The following is a 21,286-nucleotide window of genomic DNA, read 5'->3' on the forward strand; positions in this document are numbered from 1 at the left end:
TCCAGCGAGTGTTGTCATTTTTATTGCAGCCATCGGCACATTTTGCCTGCTCGCCGTCCAGGAACTCATTTACTCTGGGTGCCATGCAGCACAATTTCTGCATCTGTGAGACAGATAACTGCTTTTGACATCACGCAATAATTTCTCCTCAAGTCACAATGAGTGCAGTTTTCGTGGCGAGTGTACCTTTAAAAGCCCAGTATAATAAAAAGGGCGACATCAATTTCCAATTAGGTATCCTGCATTGGAAATGGATCACCGAACAAAACCTCTAGTCGCCTATAATCCCTTCTGTAATCACAACACTTTTCACACCATCTCTTAGTACAAGACCTTGCCAAGGTACTACGCAAGTGTCATATCCTCATCCTCAAGGCAACAATGTACAAATACAACACCTACATCTTAAACATTTTGCATATTGAGGAAAAGCATTACCTGTGATTTAAAGTTTAAATTTGCAAAGCAAGTTTGATATCTCCACTACTAAAACTAAATACAATGTGACGTTCTACAAAATGCATTTCTTACACACGCTAACATTACCAATTGAGGTGTTATCATTTGGACATTCAAACCATATAGACATCGAGGCTGTTAAAATAATGATTTCAACTAGGTCCTGGTGTAATTAGCATCTAATCTCTAACCCTCACAATGAAAAGCCTACTTCTATCCACCCCCACTCCCATTTCTCATTAACTACACTCCCACTTGACCAAAAGCACAGCACAATTCTTTACACATTACATAAATTATGACATTTTAGCAAGCTTTTAACAGCTATTGACACATTCACAGGGTCCCCACACATCTGAATAAGTAATGTCTGTCATCCATTTTGTTTTGTTTATCTAGATTATAAGCACGAATACGTAAATGGTGACGTGCTCAGAATCTGCAAAGTCATTCCTCACCACATTCATAAGGAATATCCAGATCTTAACAGGACAGTACATACGCAATGTGTACATTATGCTATAAGTGCTTGATCCAAGTATGCAACAAGACAAGAAATACGAGGTGAAAGGTAAACTCCTATCAGGATGCATACATGTACGCAAACGCCCTCCCCTTTAAAAATTCCAGACACGCTTCTGATCCCCCTGCTCTTCTGGAGGACACCGATATTCACATCAAGGGGCACCATTTGTTTGATCATCAGATTCTATTCAAGCATAGTGTTACCATCCGTCTGCTCATCTGCAGTAACTTCCTATTCAACTTCATAGTTTAGTAAAGTGGACATGTCGGATGACTCCACCCTAGCTGACTCGACAACATTTTGAGAGTTTAAAATGCAACTGCAGACCTGCCAACCCTGGACTTTTTTCAGCAACGTAAGCATAAGTCACTTAAACCTATCAACCAGAAAACAATGCATTATGCATATACTTCGGATAACAACTCCTTTATCAATTTGTTTTTACGTTAACCTGGTGTCCTGGTTTTGGGATAGTGCTCCCTGATGGTCTTTTTCTCCGTATAAAAGTGCAAGTAAATTATTAATGAATAAAAACAGCCTCTGTAGCTACCTGAAAACATAAGTATATGTAGCTCATTGCCGTTTACTTTAGCTCTCTATACAAAAATACAAGATTTAATAGAAAATTAAAGTGAACAGCAGCAGGCAATGAATAATACCTAAAATAATAGTGCACTTTTGTTCTAGCTAACCTTGCTATGCCATGCATGGTTGCAAGAAGGCATCACACACGTTAGTTTTGTTTCCAACAATCCAATATGAGAGTGGTGAAGATAAAATCTGAAAGTCTGAAGAGCACCAAACTCGCTACAACCTAGGCCAGGGGTATGTGGGCTGCCAAGTCCCCCTTTGGGGTCCAATAGGGAAGCCCTGGTGAGGGTTCCAAAGGGGCTTTGCCCCCTGGGGGCCAGGCATTTTTGACATTAATCAATAAATCAGCCCCAGAGCTTAATTGTGCATTCGATGCTGTTAAATTCAGTATTTGTAATAGTCCTTTTCCACAAGTAATGACGGTATGTTCAGTATTGTAATGCTCCGCGCATACGTGTAATTACGGTATATTCGGTCTCCTAGGTCCTTGCGCTGTGTTGTTGTTTTGAAGGAGAGACAAGGCGCTTACTGTGTTGAGAAAAAGTCATATGTGGAGACAATAAATTGTGTTAAATTAGTCTTCTCTTTTTCTTAACAGGTGTTTGTTACGAAATCATCTCTTAGCTCTCCAATAACTTGTTTTATAGTGTTTGCGGTTCACTCGAATTGTCACGATGGTTTCGAGTAGATGCTTCTGCTTCAACATGTCTTGACTTGCGTGGCATCGCCTCGTGTCACCGTTCTCGGACCCGATCAGGACGTAACTTCGGGGGAGGACTGTGCATGCAATCCACCCTGCAGTGCTGGGACTGTGCCTATGGCGCTGCTCCCGTAACGGCCCACACACACATACACACGAGATATTCTCTTGTACTGCACTTTTATAATGCTCTTATGTTTTGTAAGTTGCCCTGGATAAGGGCATCTGCTAAGAAATAAATACTACAATAATTAAATCGGTCTTCATCAACCCCCCCTTCCTAATTTTTTAATCAGTTGCCAAATTTACTGCAAGCGATTAAGTGCTTCATAATGCATAAACATTGAGATGCTTTATTTCACGTGTAATGAATAGACATTCATCCAAGACTGTACTGTATCTGGATTGATTATAACATTGAGCTGAGCCAATCTTGTTAATAACGGAAGTGTGCAGAACTTCAGCCCTATTTTTGCGTATTTTGGTGTTACAATGTGTACCAGCATACTTTGATGTCAAAATGCGCACAGGTTGGCAGGTCTGCAACTGTTGTGTAATGTGAACTGCCTAGGAATCATAAAGAAAAATAAAACCAAGCAGGGAACGTGGAGAAAGCACCAAAAGAAGCATATAATTTCTGCCTACATGCAGCTTTAATTTCGCTGCTGTTGGACCCGAAAAAAGCACCCCTGACACACAAAGACTGGCAACAGAGAGCAAGCGAAGACTCAATATCCATGTAGCTCAGTGACAGGGCTTTGTAGCCGTGAACACTTTAAATTCAACATTATCAATCGCGAACAGGGACTTGTTGTCATAAAGTATAAATAAAATACTCAAGCATTCTTATATAAGTGGAAAAAGTATTGGCTAGACATCCGTACAAACCCCAAGATGCTAAATTCAGAATAGTACTACATATCAACCAAGTATGTAGAGTAACAAAAACAAAACATCTGTAATAAGTCCACGGATCAGAATCGATCAACAGTTGCATGGTGTACGCGCGTCAATGACATTTATAGTTATTAGTTTATCTTTTTTGTGGGGGAGAATAGTCAAATGTCTGATTGCTTTTTCAACTGCAATAGCTGACTCCCGGTCACCCTCATGTTCACCATCTGCCACAGTTCAATGATGCTCCTCGGCTGCAAGCTTTTATTTTATTCTTTTGCCAGTGCAGGCAGGATAGTTAAGACACTGTTCTCTCTTTGAAGAAACCTCTTCAGCACGCATAGCTAATTGCATGGATACAAGAGCAGGCAGGTTTGAAAACATAAAAAGGTTTCTAAATCCTTTAAGTGCTGGCCAGTATTAAAAAAGCTGCACAAGAACAGCACAGCCTATCTTTCCGAAAAAGCCATTTTCAGACTTCAAAAATTGGCCAGATGTCATCGAGTACCTTTTCCATGCTACTATATTTCCGTTGCAATATTTCAATAATTAATCGGTTGCATTGCACACAAACAAGGGCAACAACTGTCAGGACATACATAATACACAGGCAACGCTGAAAATGTTAAATGGAACATTTTCCTAACCATTTTATCTTGTGGAAATCAGTTAGATTCAGTAGGCGATATTTTATATTACACGTTATGTAACTAGTTGTCACTGACCAAACGTATCAAACATTCATCACAAAACTATTTGCACATGGTCGAGAAAACAACGGCAAACAAATTGGTTCCTTGGAGAAGGCTGGGAGTATTTCCATCTTCAGTCACCTCAATCGTGTTAAAACACTTATTTGGAAATCCCAGGCTGCCGATTTGAATACCTTTGCATGAACAAAACCCTGACATTTCTCAGAACCTCTCGGAGTCCCCACAGCACACTTATCTACACAGGAACCAGCTCTCCTCTCCCATTCTCTGGGCAAACAATTACATTACTATACCTATAGAAACCACTGCTAATGAAAGATTAAAATAATGTCCCTTTTATGCGCCATCATTATGGATGCAAATTTAATTGAATCATGTACATTTTGCATCTGTAACCATTAATGTTAACATTACAGAAGCACCATTTTCTGTACACATATTAACACAGCCTTAAATAAACCAATAGCCGTGACAGTGTCTACAGACCTTCATGTTATTTCTGTGCAACCACAACCTTGCCGAGCTAGTTTTGTGGCAGCCGTACTCTGCCGTATGTCTTCAGGGCACGAAGCTAAATTTGTTCTCTTTGCAAAGCTTATTTTTTTATTCCGTTCTTTCAAGAAGTACAATGGAGGACAATTCCACGCTCATTATCTGCAGTGGGTGTAGATTTGCAGTGTGTAATGCCATTTCATGTTACCATGAGGTGGAATGGATTATTTCCAAAAAACAAAAAAGATGTGTAGAATAACCACACGTTCATGGAAAGCGATGGAAATGAAGAGCCGCGCTCCACAACCTGGCAAACCAAAGACGGGATGAAAAGATACTGAAGCCAATGTAACGTTTTCATTTAATCTTTACGGAAATGTTTTACACTCTTTTGTAGAAGGTTTATACTATTTTAAACATTTGCTCAATGTTCCACGTGATGCATTTTACCTTACAAAAACAGTGGGCTGATTGTGATGCAACTACCAACAAAATATATATTATATAGTGTTCTCAAATTTGCTTTGTTGCAAATTGTTTAACCCAAATCAAAAGCAAGAAAATACACTCACCTAAAGGATTATTAGGAACACCATACTAATACTGTGTTCGACCCCCTTTCGCCTTCAGAACTGCCTTAATTCTACGTGGCATTGATTCAACAAGGTGCTGAAAGCATTCTTTAGAAATGTTGGCCCATATTGATAGGATAGCATCTTGCAGTTGATGGAGATTTGTGGGATGCACATCCAGGGCACGAAGCTCCCGTTCCACCACATCCCAAAGATGCTCTATTGGGTTGAGATCTGGTGACTGTGGGGGCCAGTTTAGTACAGTGAACTCATTGTCATGTTCAAGAAACCAATTTGAAATGATTCGACCTTTGTGACATGGTGCATTATCCTGCTGGAAGTAGCCATCAGAGCATGGGTACATGGTGGTCATAAAGGGATGGACATGGTCAGAAACAATGCTCAGGTAGGCCGTGGCATTTAAACGATGCCCAATTGGCACTAAGGGGCCTAAAGTGTGCCAAGAAAACATCCCCCACACCATTACACCACCACCACCAGACTGCACAGTGGTAACAAGGCATGATGGATCCATGTTCTCATTCTGTTTATGCCAAATTCTGACTCTACCATCTGAATGTCTCAACAGAAATCGAGACTCATCAGACCAGGCAACATTTTTCCAGTCTTCAAATGTCCAATTTTGGTGAGCTTGTGCAAATTGTAGCCTCTTTTTCCTATTTGTAGTGGAGATGAGTGGTACCCGGTGGGGTCTTCTGCTGTTGTAGCCCATCCGCCTCAAGGTTGTACGTGTTGTGGCTTCACAAATGCTTTGCTGCATACCTCTGTTGTAACGAGTGGTTATTTCAGTCAAAGTTGCTCTTCTATCAGCTTGAATCAGTCGGCCCATTCTCCTCTGACCTCTAGCATCAACAAGGCATTTTCGCCCACAGGACTGCCGCATACTGGATGTTTTTCCCTTTTCACACCATTCTTTGTAAACCCTAGAAATGGTTGTGCGTGAAAATCCCAGTAACTGAGCAGATTGTGAAATACTCAGACCGGCCCGTCTGGCACCAACAACCATGCCACGCTCAAAATTGCTTAAATCACCTTTCTTTCCCATTCAGACATTCAGTTTGAAGTTCAGGAGATTGTCTTGACCAGGACCACACCCCTAAATGCATTGAAGCGACTGCCATGTGATTGGTTAGTTAGATAATTGCATTAATGAGAAATTGAACAGGTGTTTCTAATAATCCTTTAGGTGAGTGTATATATATCCATCCCAATCTCACTTCATACTTCTGATTGATGTTGTTGACTAGTATCAAGACCTTTTTTTTTTTTTTTTTGTCTAAAAGTGCCGTCCAATAAAGCCAGTGAAAGAGGATCAGAGAGAAAAGGGTTAATTTAAACTGGTTTTCCCTGCCACTGTAACCCCAAGACACCGCACCCAAGAGGTATTCTGATGTTTATGATAGTGATCTGGAGATCTGTCATTTTAAAAGCACACCGCTGGCGGGACCATTGAGTGAGCAGAGGAATCCGCTTGAGGCAAGGGAGTGCATTCCAGGCCCGGATGTCCTGGCGCACGCAGGCTTGATGCCAAATTATTTCATACGCATATAAATTGGAGAAAATAAGCAAGATGGAAACAATAAAATAAATAAAACCTTAAGCTCACTCTACACTCTTTTGATGGCCAAATCAACAAGTTAAAACTAGTAAAAGTAAGATAACCGACATTTTCTGTGTCTGTCACGTTATATTCATGCAGAGCTGAAATGAACCGTAAAGCTGAAACCGTGTAAAATGAAACCCACTTCTCTATAGGAAGACATGGTAGGAAAGATGCATTCCAATGGAAGCCAGCAAGAGAGAAATAAGGATCAATAAGTGTAGGAAACAAGACTAACATATTAGTCTTATATGTATGTAATTAGGATGTTGTACAAATAACAGCAATTCAGTCTCAGATGCAGTTACTCTGCTATACTGTAAATGTTAAATTAAACTGTTAATTATTATGTTTTGTACCGTCACTACATTTGACAATAATAGTAATCATGTTTTAATTCCTTTTCAGTTACCCCACCCCCCCAATCAAGAAACTTTGAGAAGCTTAGGTGGTAAAGGTCGAGTGAAAACTCTGGTCAAATAGTTTCCCCTTCCCTCGATGTCAATAATGCAAATGAACGTCAACTCGCCTTCTTTCCCTTTGAATCTCTCCTGGTCATATCTGTTGTAGGCAGCTGGCACCGGCTGCTTGTTTCTGAGGGACGGATCCTTTTATAAAAAGAGAAAAGAGCACGTTTAGAGCCGCATGCAGATCGGTCTGAACACAAAGTCACTGCAGAGATGCGCTGGAAAGAAATCCTGCAGTGATTATCAAAAACACAATTAAAACAGAGTAAGTTATTGCTCAGACTTGAAGACTGGAACAGTAAGAGCATTGGTAAATGTCATACCGGAAGGGGCCAACTGAGACACTACAACCTCTCAGCAGGTAGACTTACAACTGATGAGCGACAACAGTGCCAGAAAGTGATAAATCTTTAGAAATGCACTCAACATAATATGGATACAAACATGCATTAAGAGAAACATCAATGCCCAGAATAACTAGCATATTTACCCTGCATTATAGGCGCATTCAATTTCAAGGTTATATTTCCTCATGTAAAGTCAGTAAAGATGTAATCCTAATTTCTAAAGGATTACAAATTAAGTCAATGCTTTTAAAGCGGTAATTTATTTGTTATAATACTTCAGCCCGTGTACAACCGTGTTTAGCATGCAAAGATTATCCCCTCACCGCCTGTGCCGGGTTCTGCGTTGGTCTTTGTTCGGGGGCACGTCCCTCCTCTCGCGCTTTCACAGACTGCAGGATCGCAAAGATGTTCTTGGCAAAGTTCTGCAATTAAATAAAATGATTAATTACTTCTATAGCGAAGACGTACAGTACGCTGGCCAAGTGAAACACAATCAGATATTTCCTTTCTACGTTCCGTGAACCTGTTACCATGCAAAGCAACCTTGCGAGAAAGTGCTTTTCTCAAGGTCAGACTCTAGAGCTGAGGTAAGACGCATCACCATCAGTTAATCCAGATATCTATCCATCTATATAGAGATAGATAGAGGTATATATACACACACATGCACACGGTTTCAAATAGATGATCAAGTATAGGCCTAAAGGCGAAAGGGGTTCGATTAGATTTCCATGCGTTACAAATTACATTGACCAATAAAAAAAACGAGAGGAAGACATGGATTGATGGACTTCATTTGAGTCCATTGTGGCTCTGGAAAGATCACCTGTGTGTCTAACCATGAAGAACTATACAACACCACAAATAAAGATGTTGAGAAGGAAGATAATGAATGGCAAGCACTGGCGGAAGGGGCTGGGCATGGACGGTACCTAGAAAGTCTAGTTCGTATTTTTCTTTACATCATTGTAAGACGTGGAGGAAAAGAAACCGTGGCAGTTTGCAGGGAGACAATAACTTTTAGTGAACTAATCTACGGCTAAATTGTGACATATGCCCAGCATCACACATTGCAATGATCAGAACATTACCCATCATAGTCCTTTTGCACTTTTACGAGAGAAGGAGGGAAACAAGCCTAAAATCAGATGTTTATACAATATCAATACATTTAAAAAGTGCTGGTAGTCTATGAATGAAGCGGCTCTTCTTGACCCTTCAAAATGTAACAATGGAGAATTAAATGTTACATTAAACTGTGTTCACCTTAAAACTAGATGACACGCCTTACGCGAACATGAAGGTATCCCTGAAAGAGCATCGATTGCTGCTTTTTTGAGCAACTTTTCTCCGATGGTTCGGTGAAAAAGTAAAGTAGGAAATCGAACGCATCAAAAAGAAGGAAAACAAATCCACATTAGCATCTGGCTGGTTTATTTTAATTCAGTCTCATAATTTAATCAAATAATTAAATCTTAATAATGGGATGAAGCAAAACAAACTCCTATAAGAAGCAGAGAGAATACCTGTGTTCAAATTGGATGGTATAAATTGACGACTGTTTACAAGCTTTTTATAATTTTATATTCCCACTAATGTGCTCAGCTTAATTAAATCATGGAAGATCCTCCAATGGATTTAATAAGGTACAAGCAGGAAACAATTTAAATATGCAGATTTTGCAACCTCATAAAATCACTGTACCATGAACCACACTGGAGTACTCGGGACACTTTGTACAGAACGATTGTGCCACCTACAGAAACAAACGCATATTACACTACAGCCACTATGAGGGTTTTATTATTACCATGTAATCCATTAGGTTTACCCTGTCACTACAGTAAATAAACATTGAAGACCACAAAAAAAAAAAAGAAAAAAAACTCCCATGTCTTGAGAAAGTACAGTTTAGAATGGACACAAAATTGTGATTTGTAACCAACACAAAATGTAGGCCTAGTTTAAATGTTTATAGTTATAATTAGTCTTTGATAACTCTTATAATAAAATATTATTCTGTATAATTTACAAAGTCTTTTGGAGGAAACTTAAATCAAAAGCTAACTTGCAAGGTTATTTGAATAAAAACAAGAATGTTATATTAGCCATTTCAAGCTAGGTCAGTTTAGTTTATTCTGTATTGCTAAACCTGGGTTTACAGCTCAAGAAATTGCTCATGTCGACAGATAATTGGTTTAAACCATGACTGATGAATACAACTACTTGAGAAATGCTAATCCTCTGCAGCAAATGTCAACATCAGCCTTGAGTTTTTCAAATGCAAGGTGTTCTATTGCGTCTTGCCATCAATTACAGATAATGGAGAAAAAAACCCTACTCAAATGGAAGACTAAAATGGCATAAATGAGTAACTGTTGCATGAAAAAAAACACTAATCCAGAAGTAGTTTTAAATACACATTTACAAAACAAATTCCAGCAACCCTTTAATCTAAAATGTGTTCGTTTCATGCATGTTGGACAAGAATGCAATGAGGAAGAGTTGATCTATAAAGTTTTGAAATCCTCACATGATTTAAGATTAGCAGTTTGTCTCCGAGAGGCTCTGGTGTTATTAATAATTCTGTTAAACAAGGCTTTTCTTCAGCTAAAATGTCTAATTGTGTCAGAGTTGCAGCCAAAAAAAAAATACTTCCAATTTGCATAAAAAATATTTATTAAAAATACTTAATTCACAGGAATGTCTTTTGCAATATCTCTGGTGGTCAATCTGCCAGGGTGGGAGTAACATTTTGTACTTGTTGCTCAGTTCCAGCACCAGCTTTTACAGAGATATTGAAAGTTATTTGATTTCATCTGCTCTGGTATTTTCTATTATTACATTTTAAAAGATGGTAAACATGTTCTCTACAGTTTGCTTTGCTCTTTTGAATGTTAGTGTCTGAAAAGCTTAAAACAAGCTTCAGATGAAGTAACATTTCCTCTTCGCAGAGCCTAGACAAGTTTCTGCTCATGTCTGCATATAAAGGATAGTTATACTGCTAATTACTGCTGCTTTAAAGTATCCCTAATTTACAGTAAAATCCTTGACACTGCAACATGTCAAAGACTTTTACAAATTTTAATTTGGGTTTTATACACTAACTTGACATCAAACCAAACCAATTTAAGTCAAACACACTGCCCTTAAAACCACAATTTATGTGGCAGCCTTCAAGAGGATACATACTTGGCACATATCGCAGTAACCTTCCTAAAACAAATGTCACCATCAATACCGAAGCGCATGAAAAGAGAAGTCATCTAAAACTTCAGGCTGAGATACAGGAGAAGTGGGGGAGGAATGAGTGAACTAGCCATTTAATCACCGACAGCTGAAAGCTTATTCATTTTAAATTTCTGCATTTTCAACGATTTCAACAGCATTCTTTCCGTCAACGTTTCCGTCAGCTTTTCATCATGCAGCCGTACAGGAGCTTAGCGTGTTCTTAAAATGCAATATTTATTATGATACACAATCTGCATCATCTAGGCATGACAAGCTAGCAGGTTTTCACTTTTAATGCATAAAACAAAACTCCAAAGACTTTAAAACTTGTGTCACTGACTCAGTGGGTGTTCTCCCTTCCTTAAAGTACAAATAAATGTATAATACTAAGCACAAGAGCTAAACTGCTTTACAAACGATGCCGACATGGAAATCAAACCTGAAACCACGGCTTTCTAAAGTTAATTTGCTCTCAATAACTGCCATATTTCTTTAAAATGGCTAGAGCCGTGGAATTAGATCATCCCAGACGCAGCTAATAATGAATGATGATGCAACTCGCCAGATCTTGCCCACTCAGCAGAATCACAGGACCCAAGAAAGGAAGCCACGTTTGATCAATGGCCATTATAATATAGTGATTTTTGTTTCCTATTCGGGAATACAAGTTCAAGAAAGGTGGAGTAAAGGCAAACATAAATAAAAGATCTGCTAATGAATCTCTTCTCTCCGTCCTCTAGGTATGACATTCACCTGAAACCGAAGCTCAGCCTTTGAGGGACGCGAGTAGATGCTTGGGCCAAATCTGCTTTAATATATGCAAGCGTCCAATTAAAATTGTAACTACCGTGTGATAATAGAGAAGGTCACCATTAGGGATTTTCTAATTGCGCAGAAGGACAACTAGGAGAGCCATCGGGAAATATCTAAGAGTTATGCAACGCTGCGTCAACATTCATCAAGTATTTAGTGTCTTAAGAAAATGTAATGCTTGACAATAAAAGGATAATCTAGGATTTATACCTTATCCCAACTCTTCAGAAGGAGCAGTTATTGTACCTTGAAAGGCATTCACTCATCAACTGCTCACGCTTGGTAAAGCAATGGATAAAGACCACTTATATTTCACAACATAGAAATTACAAAAATATATACTGATGGGTGACAAATTAAAAGGAAAAACCCACATAAAGTCTCAGTACGGTGTTGGGCACCATGAACCCCAGAACAGCTTCAATGCTCTTGGCACAGATTCTACAAGTCTCTGGACTCTACTGGAGGGATGAACACCATTCTTCCAAAAGACCAAACCCCCAAATGAGGGAATATGATGGTGGTGGAGAGCACCGTCTAACACGTCACTTCAAAATCTCCCATAGGTGTTCAATTGGGTTGAGATCTGGTGACTGCGAAGGCCATAGCATATGAGTCACATCATTTTCATACTCATCAGACCATTCAGTGAGACCTCCTGCCCTGTGGATGGGGGCATTGTCATCCTGGAAGAGACCACTCCCATCAGGAGAGAAATGCGTCACCATAGGATAAAGGTGATCACTCAGAATAACTTTGTCATGATTTGCAGTGACCCTTCCCTCTAAGGGGACAAGTGGACCCAAACGATGCCAGGAAAATGCCACCACAGCATAACAGAGCCTGCGGACCCCCTCACTGTAGGGGTCCAGCAGTCAGGCCTGTCCCGTTCTCTTGGTGTCCCACACATGCACTCGCCCACTTGTCCAGAACACGAGCCAGTTGAGCATCTGTGTGACTGAAGCTCCTGCCATTCATGCCCCAATAATGCCCCCTCTTTCAAAGTGACTTAGATCCTTTCCTCTTGCCATCTTGAACTAAAATCGAGGTCAACTGGGCATGCTCAGCATTTTTATACATGCCATAGAGCATGATGGGATGTTAATTGCTTAATTGTATCATGCAGTACTCCTATTTGGAGGCGTCTGCATTCGTTATGCAATAGAATAAAAACTATGTATTTATTTCCATCAGGAAGAATAATAGCTACAGACACTAATGTTCAGTACACAAAGTCGTTGGTGAAAGACCGGGAACGCAACAAAATGTAACTTCCCACACTCAATACAATATTTATCGATTAATGGTTCCACACTTGCTTGAATATTACTTAAACCACGGAGGCCACAATAGATTTGTTCTGATCTTCAAGCCAATATTTGCCCACTTTCCATGACGTAAGCGGCGAGAGGAGTTCATGGAGCGGACATCTAATGGAGCAACAGTGACAGAGCTGTTCAGTGCAGGGATGCGGTTTTAAATCTCCAATGCCCAGCGGTGGGGATGAGCACTGACTTCCTGTATTTTATTCTCAGTTACTTAAAAAGAGGAAGAGAGAGCGAGGGAAATAGGTGTGTGGGGAAAGGGAGGGAGAGAGGAAAGTAAGTGAAATAAAGCCAGATAAAGGAGAACAGACAGCATAAAACCACACTTTCAGATAATTGAAACGGTTTACTCAATTAATACAGTTTTATGGCTTTCCACACATTTTCCCCAGTGTGTGGGTCAGTATGTGTCACAAAGCCACCGTCTGATGTGCGATTCGAAGCGTTTTTGCTCCCACCTTTCCGCTGCTTTGCAGAATGGTGGTCCGCGTCCTCCAGACCCTCTCCCTGCTGACGATGTCTCGGGTGACGTCCACCTCGGCATCCACGAAACTCCTCTGCTTGAGCGCCGTGATGTCGTCGTCCAGGTCGGTCTTAATCGTCGACCTCTTCTTGGCCATGATCTTCGCTTTAATGGCAGCAATCTTTTCAACGGACATGGCTTCTGACAAGGACCTGGGAATAAAAGGATGATTTCAGACATAAAACACGGCGTTGCCCGATAAGTATTATTCTACAGACTGCCATTACATTACATGTGTAGGTATGGGGTTCAAAATAATAAACACCGAAAACTAAAAATAGAAAAATGCATGCATTCTAAATCACATAAATGGATTCTGATCTAAACTAAGATCAAAGCTTACTAAAGGTTTTAAACATACCTTATTAAACAAATTTTTTTTTCTGCATGAAACGGAAGGAATGGTGACATCAAGTGGCCAAATACAAGAATACAAGTTTTCACCCATTAAAAGATACATTGTAAGTACATAGGAAGTTGTACAATTGTGAAATGCTACGAGATTAAAATGTTTACTACGTTGCCTTTCATACAAAACAGGACAATGTCCCCTACGGTTTGAGAAAAACAGTTTTTATGAATCCTTAAATACAAGTAAATATTGCACAAAATCAAATATTTTACATCTGAATACCTATAATCACATGAAAATTAAAGTAATACATACACATAGACCCCATCATCATCTCAGAAAGCATAATTGTCCAGGTAAATTGGCAAATAATTATAATTAAATGAACCTGTAATATTAGCTTCCGTGGCAGACACAAATGTCAAAGATAAGTGACTCAGTTCACTTTAAAAATAACAAACGTCAGCATCACCTTACTTATCATTCTTTTTAACAGTGTTGCATGAGATCTGCACACTAAATTCTGTGAAATATCAACACAGTTTCGAAACATCCTGCTAGACAGCCGGGTCTGACAGTTACATTCACAATAAACAGGCCGTTCTCTTGTCTATAGATATATACATTATTTTTAATTCAGTGCTCAATCACATCTGCCGAGCGCAGAGCCTTTCATGTGGAGAGCACAAGCTTCAATCCGGTCACAACACGGTACTTTAGGAGGAAGGTGTGAGGCTGACATGAGCCGATAATTAACGAAGGCGAGAGAGACTGACAGTTATTGATAAAAGCGAATGAGATCCTACACTTGTGAAGGCGACACCGAGATAAACCAGAACCAAAGATGGGTGGAAAACACTGATTTGGTACTGCAGGTGTTAATAAACCAAGAGCAGTGTGCAGGAAGCACTTGCCAAACAAGTCTCTCATGTTGCTGGGCTGAAGCAGGACGGAGTATTGACAGTGTAAGCAGGTGCAATAGCACAACATGCGATAGCTCAGTGCCCTGCACCCTCCGGAAGGAAATAACCTCCCTATAACCGAAATGTCTGCACCTTAAAGATAACCGAGCCAGAAACACCTTCAGGCCGATCATATACTTCGTAGATTAAGAATAAGCATTTAAAATCCTAGCCAGGCTGAGAGCACACGGCCGCATCTACCTGATCTGGTCCGTCTGCACGATGCCTTCTTTGTGCCCCTCCAGCCGAGCGGCGAGGCGCTCCTTGTCGAGACGGACACGTTCTTCATCCTGAGCCATAAAAGAGGAGAGTTAATCACACACGTCCAGTCGTCTCGACCCCCAGTGAAAGCAGTTCAACACACAATGGTGCTTGTTCTTCGATAGACAGAGATTCGAGAGATTTAACGGAGCGGTCACCTCTATTCGTGGCTTTTTGGCTTCCGACGACGCATCGTCTGCTGTTCTTTTCACTGTTAAGACGGAGAGGAAGAGAGACATCACTACAGTGGATCTGATCAACTACATCCATCAGCTGGCTCAAGAAATGTGTTCTTTTCATTAGTTTTAGGGTTTGTGTATGTTGATAGATATATAGTTGGGGCTCTGTCAGTTACTGTTCCGGCTCATATTACTACTTATATGAAAACATACGAAGGAAGAAATTAATGACAGTTTGCAGTTTTTCTATAAATAGTATGGTTTAAAGCATATCACCAATATCCAGTGCACAGTTTAACAAAAAGTACCCAAAGTATTGCTTTTTAGGATTCCAAAGACAGTAGAAAAATAAGAGAGATTACATTTTCAATTCTAAGTAACAGTACCTTTTCAATTCTAGTTTAAAACCTGAATTACCTGTACTGTAGGGAACCACCAGCAGGGTACAAAGCATACCCTAGAGGACAGCCAAAGTGTTGAATGGGTTGCCCATGAATATCTGTCGCTACAGTTTGTATTTAGAAAGGCTGAGTTTATACAAGCAGTCTGTGTGCATCTTGCTGCCCGTCTATACATACATCTGTATCTATATCGCTCTATCCAGCAGTGTGTGTGTTGTACCACATTTTTTAACCTTTTAAGTGCAGCAGTGATGTTTAAAAGCACACTGTGAATGAAACACAAACCTTGAGTCGGCCTTTGCAAACCAATCTCGATGGGTGCACTTCTGTCAATACTCGCCGAAGTCGCTATGAGAAAACACAAAATGCAGTGAATAATAATAGTAAAAATATTGAGTACAAATTCAGTTTGAAATCGATAAGCTGACTGCAGTCTCTGAAGATGTAATTGTGCAATTCAATCCACACACAGAATTCGATATGAAAGCATTTATTCACCAAATAATTCAACATATTATTCATACTTACAACTTTCTCCATTGAGATAAGCAAGCAAATCTTTTCTGTCGGGTCTTCTGACCACCGGAATGTTCTCTGTCTAGAAGAGAGTTGAAGTTGATACACACATTTTAAATTCCCAAATATCAATAAACATAAATCATGAAGAAATGCATTGATAAACTGAGGAGGTAAGACTTTCAAAACTTTGACCCACAAATCAGTCGCAAATTACGATACTTGATGTTTTTTTGTTGCTAGGGAGTTATAATTTTTAACTGGCGATTTTGATTTAATTCAAGACCATCACAACATCTTACATTTGAAATCATTTTGTAAAAGGCCTACAGCGTTTACGGTGCATGTGGGTGAAACAAAATACATGAACAACAACTTAAAGACTGTGCAAAGTACAACAAATTAAAGTTTTTATATATATATATATATATATATATATATTATCCAAAGGGTGCCAAAAAAAAAATCTCTCTCTCTCTCTCTATATATATATATATACTTACTGCAGCCCTTCGCACATACGATGGATGAGGAAGATGCACATTGTTCAACAAGAATAAGATGGAATCCAAAGTGTAGTATTCCTTGGGCTGCCCCTCCTTCCCAGTACTGAAAGTCAAACAGGAAAGTGAGATATGCAAGGAAGGGATTACTTTACATCTAACTATACAAACAAGCAAATGCTATTTGACAACTTGTTACATGCATGGTGCAAATGTATAATGCATGCTTTAAGATGAATAGAGCATGTGAGTAATATTCTAGAAGAGACAATTCTAGAATCATAACAACCAATGAAGAAACCCTCAGCGACCTCCACTTCAATATTGACGAATGCACAATCATTTAGTTCCCCATTTACTTACATGCACACGTACACAACACCAGACTGATAACAGTATGCAATGCTTATTTATTCCTACACTGCACTGACAAATGCAGAACAATGTACTAGTAGTTAATGCAAAAATGTAACCATTAAGAATAAGGTGGAAAAGACCCGGCTTATAAATAATACAGCTTTGTAACTTAAGCAGTGACATTGTTATTGCTGTACTACATACTGACTAGCAGGAGAAGTAGTAAGTCATTTCATGTTGAATACAATGAAACCACCAGTTACACGCAACAGCTTGTGCATCTTCTAGCCCAGGCTTAGCAACACAAATCTGGATGTGGCTGCTGTTACATAACATTACAAAAAACACTAAGAGCGTTTATTAATAGTAAACAACAGCTACAGCAATGCAAACTAGACTAGTAGTAGTGCAGTACTGTGTCATGCATTAGATAGGAGATATATATAGTCGTGCAAACAAGATCACACTCTCCACCTGGGTCGAGTTGTAACATTTAAAGTTGAACCTGACTTTGCAGAGCTTGTGTGATCCAGCCCATGCTTCCCCTGCACTCCCACCGCAGCCACTCCTCATCTGCTCACAGTTCATTGGTTATCACTAACTCCTCCATGCCCAACTCCACAGTATTTACTTTCCACCCCGGCATGCTGCTGCCTGGACGGTCCTCCCCACCAAAACATGTCAACAACTCCGACTCCTGCAACACCAGGAAAAGTTTGGCTGACATGCGAGCGCCGGCGGCCCGCAAACCCGCCACTCACCCCCAGATCACGTAGTTGGTTTTGACATTTTTGGGCCAGGAGAACTCCCCGAAGATCACTTCGTCTCCTTTGGCGACGATTTCTTTCTTCTGGATGTTGTATTGACGCAGGACACTCAACACGTCCGCCATCTTCACTCGCCGTGCACAGAGTGAAACGCTCAGGCCCCCGCGGAAGGCACAAATCCGCTGTAATACTTTTTTCCACGGCGAGGCTGCCCGCGGTGAACGCCTGATCACAATAGCCCATTTTTGTTTTAAGGGGGTAATTTGGCCTCGTTAAAAAAATTAAAAATAAATACTGCTGACCAGCTTACGATAAAATATATAATTCTAGAATCATAACAACCGATAAACAACCACAGCGACCTCCACTCCAATGCACACTCATTTAGTTACTCATTTAGTTGCCCATTTAGTTGCATGCAAACATGCACACAACGCCAGACTGGGACCAGTATGCAATGCTTTACTGTGATCTTGTTCGTGCTTAATTGCCATTATTTTATAAAGCGACATCTTAGTCTAAGGCACTTCGGGGGTCAGGAGGCAGGCAGAAGTCCTGGTTTATGGGATACATTCGCATTCAAAACCCCATCTCTTCCTGGGTCCCAAACGTCGAAGTTTTTTCCCGACTTCTATATCTAGAAGAACTGTTATGCTATATTATGAGTTTACATGTATATATGTCCCTCTATGTAACACGTGAAACATTTGCATATCATTTGTTTACATTTGTTAGTTTATCCTATAGCAGTGGTTCTGGAGCAGCCCCTACCCTGCTGGTTTTTGTTCCAGCCGCGCTCTCAATTACTTAATTGAACCCTTAATTTAAATAATGTGATTACATGTGACTCTTTAAATTGTGTAACTGATAAAAAGGTGGTTCCTTAATATGATCATTATTTCCTTATACAATGCTATACTTAACTTAAAACTTAAAACCTACTGTTAAAAATAATGAAAGTGCTCTGATTTAGGAAAAGATTACTTCTATTGCGGCTTCAATTAACTAATTGAGAGCTCTGTTGGAACAAAAACCAGCAGGTTAGGGGCTCCTCCAGGATAGGGGCTGGATTATAGCATATTCACATGCGATTAAGTATGTCATCTGTTTTCACATCTCCCAATTATAGTGTTAAAAACAAAATCTAAAATCGCAAAGTACAAATCTGTACCATATCGCGATTTAACTTATTGTTAAAAGCCACTTAATGCTATTTATAAATCAACGGCGATCGGGTACAATTTCGTAAATCGCTATTCGCGTTTGGGTCAAACTTTTAATCTGGCCTAGACCCTACTTCACTAACGTCATATGTTACGTCATGTTAGGTCGTATGTTATGTCATGTTACGTCATAGGTTATGTTCTACCTACATCGCATGCCGACAATGGCCCGACATATATGCCTGAGTTTTGGTGGAAGGATGTGCAGTCAATGGTAATGCTTTTGCCAAGGCTTGGCCGATGTTGTTTTAATCATCATTGTAATTCATTAAAGGTGCTAATTGGAGTCACTTATATAGTCAGGAATAAGGTCTGTAAGGGGCGAGTCAAACACTGATCCCAATCAAAAGTGTGAACTCAAAAGACTATTCCTTCTAGACCTGAACTAATCACATAGGCATAATCCCCAGAAGTGCTACGCTTTTGTAAACAGGTTGCGTCAGCCGTGTGGAGTCTCGTCCATGTGCTTCTGACGGCGCTCTGGCTTGAATGCGGTTTCGGCACAGAATCCTCCGGTGTACTTCCGGGTTGTGCAGCGCCGGCTGAAGCCATGGAGGCGTCCTGAGGTGCACTGGAGGTACAGTCGTGCTGCTGTCACTTTCTTCTGTGATTTGCTCTTACAGTGCCATGCTGGTTCGCAGGCTCATCTCTAAGACTGCACTGGACTGCTGGAGCAGGTTACACACTATTCATCTGTGCGCTGCAGTGGCGCGTTTACATACACAGACTTGAGCCCTTCATCGTGACCCCGTCGCCTAGTATTGGTTCCTGCTGGACAGTAGATTAACCTTGATGTCCTTAAAAGTGTTTATTGTAATCCGTGCACAATTCGCAGTAGTAATGGCAACCAAGGGACGGGGATGCATGAGAAACTGCCTGGTTTTATTTGTACTTTTAATAATAAAACCAGCATTTATTCTAACCCTTGAAATTGGTGTATTAAGGTTTTGCATGTATTTGTATATTATTTTTGTGTGTGTGTGCGTTTTATGTGTGGCAAGTAGTCGGCTATTTGTAGGTCAGTTTTCATATCATTTATTTGTTGTTATCGAATTTAATTAAGATAATGTTTCACTTTATTTCGCAGGATGGGAAACTTTTCATCCACGACGTCTGGTGGACTATTCACTCAGGCGCATAGCAAATTCGTCCAGGTCAGTTTGCTAATGCGGTTATTATTACTATTATTAAATAAAATTAATTAAATACATATTTATTAGCAGACCTACAAAATATAAGGGCAATAATACAGTGCAATTCAAGGCATAATACATTTTACAAATTCACAGTTTACACAAGTGTATATGAGTAAACTATATATAAGGTCTTACATCCTAGACTGTAAAAGCTGATAAGTGCAGACAAAATGTTAAGTCAAAGTTAAGAGCTGAGGGAAAGGGAGCATAGTAATGCAAAGGAAAGCGTATGACAAAACGTATAAGTGCAATCTTACAGGAGAATGAATTACTAATTTACAAGTAGAGCCTGAAAAGATGAGTCTTGAGTTATTGCCAAATGAATCATGTGCATGCATTGTAATCATGAAAACAAATGTGTATATATGGCTTTAACTTAATTACAAAAAGGCACTATATGAGTTAATTGTTTGCCCTGGTGTTTTGCAGGATGTGGTGTCCCATAACTGTGTCGTCATCTTCTCCAAGACCACATGTCCCTACTGTCGAATGGCCAAGAATGTGTTCAACGAAATAGGCGCTGCGTATAAAGTGGTTGAGTTAGATCAACACCAGGACGGAAATGAGCTGCAGGAAGTTTTAGCTGAAATGACTGGCAAAAGGACGGTAGGCATTACATACATACTGTTTATTGATGTATTTTCCTGTGCATGTGCTGTTTTATCCAATTTTGTAAACGTTAACGCATTTGTTTTCTGTTGAAGGTGCCAAGAGTCTTTATTAACGGGAGCTGCATTGGAGGTGGAACCGACACCAAGGACCTCCACCAGAGTGGCAAGCTGGTGCCCCTGATCCAGCAGTGTGCCGCCTGCTGTGCGGAGCCCGGGGTGGAGGGCTCCGGCGTGGCCCAGCCTGCATCGCACAGACTATGACCGTCTAGTTTAGTATTTATCACTTGGCCATGTTCTTGAGTTCATGTTGTAAAGTGGTTTTATAAGTGTTGTGCATTACCTTCTGAAATGTATATTTGCACTAGTGTAACTCCAAAGGCTTGATAAAATGCTGACAAAAAGCCATTTAACTGTTTTTCAAGATGTTTTTTGTGTGCGTTAATCGCCAGTTCCTCCAGCCCATGACAGTTGTGTAATATGGAGTTTGTGTAAACAGCAAGCCTCTTGCTAATGGTCTGAATCACAATAAACTGGAATAAAGACAATGATGGCATTATAAGCTTCTATGTTGAGGCAGACTTCCTCATCCTGTTTGTGGTTGGGTTATTCCTTGATTCCATGTTTGTGAATCTTGCTTGAATTCACATTTTTCTTATTACTGCCTTGATGTATGTTTCTACTAAT

At 40.0% G+C, this 21,286-nt stretch overlaps 2 protein-coding genes across 3 annotated transcripts in view; one reads left to right on the forward strand and one right to left on the reverse strand.

Annotated features, from left to right (window-relative positions):
• Positions 1–17,730, reverse strand: part of cdc73 (cell division cycle 73, Paf1/RNA polymerase II complex component, homolog (S. cerevisiae)) — a 50,697-nt gene extending 32,967 nt beyond the window's left edge. The window contains exons 1-9 of the mRNA XM_066691774.1: positions 17,567–17,730; positions 16,449–16,554; positions 15,958–16,027; positions 15,715–15,777; positions 15,008–15,060; positions 14,790–14,878; positions 13,210–13,426; positions 7,706–7,804; positions 7,098–7,176 (exon numbers count right to left, since the gene is read on the reverse strand). Of these exons, the coding sequence (XP_066547871.1) occupies positions 7,098–7,176; positions 7,706–7,804; positions 13,210–13,426; positions 14,790–14,878; positions 15,008–15,060; positions 15,715–15,777; positions 15,958–16,027; positions 16,449–16,554; positions 17,567–17,697 (907 nt within the window). The 5' untranslated portion in view covers positions 17,698–17,730. The remainder of the gene's footprint in view (positions 1–7,097; positions 7,177–7,705; positions 7,805–13,209; positions 13,427–14,789; positions 14,879–15,007; positions 15,061–15,714; positions 15,778–15,957; positions 16,028–16,448; positions 16,555–17,566) is intronic.
• A 1,406-nt stretch (positions 17,731–19,136) lies between these two features.
• Positions 19,137–21,147, forward strand: glrx2 (glutaredoxin 2). Of its 2 annotated transcripts, none has more exons than XM_066692625.1 (4): positions 19,137–19,472; positions 19,883–19,949; positions 20,421–20,597; positions 20,696–21,147. In XM_066692625.1, exons 1-4 carry the CDS (start codon positions 19,423–19,425, stop codon positions 20,861–20,863), a joined length of 462 nt encoding a protein of 153 aa, XP_066548722.1. In that variant the 5' UTR covers positions 19,137–19,422; the 3' UTR covers positions 20,864–21,147. The 2 variants fall into 2 exon arrangements, with proteins under 2 accessions (XP_066548722.1, XP_066548723.1); XM_066692626.1 differs by having other exon boundaries at positions 19,141–19,372.
• The last annotated feature ends 139 nt before the right edge of the window (positions 21,148–21,286 follow it).

The sequence above is a fragment of the Amia ocellicauda genome, chromosome 19 (genome assembly GCF_036373705.1).
Source record: "Amia ocellicauda isolate fAmiCal2 chromosome 19, fAmiCal2.hap1, whole genome shotgun sequence".
NCBI lineage: Eukaryota > Metazoa > Chordata > Actinopteri > Amiiformes > Amiidae > Amia > Amia ocellicauda.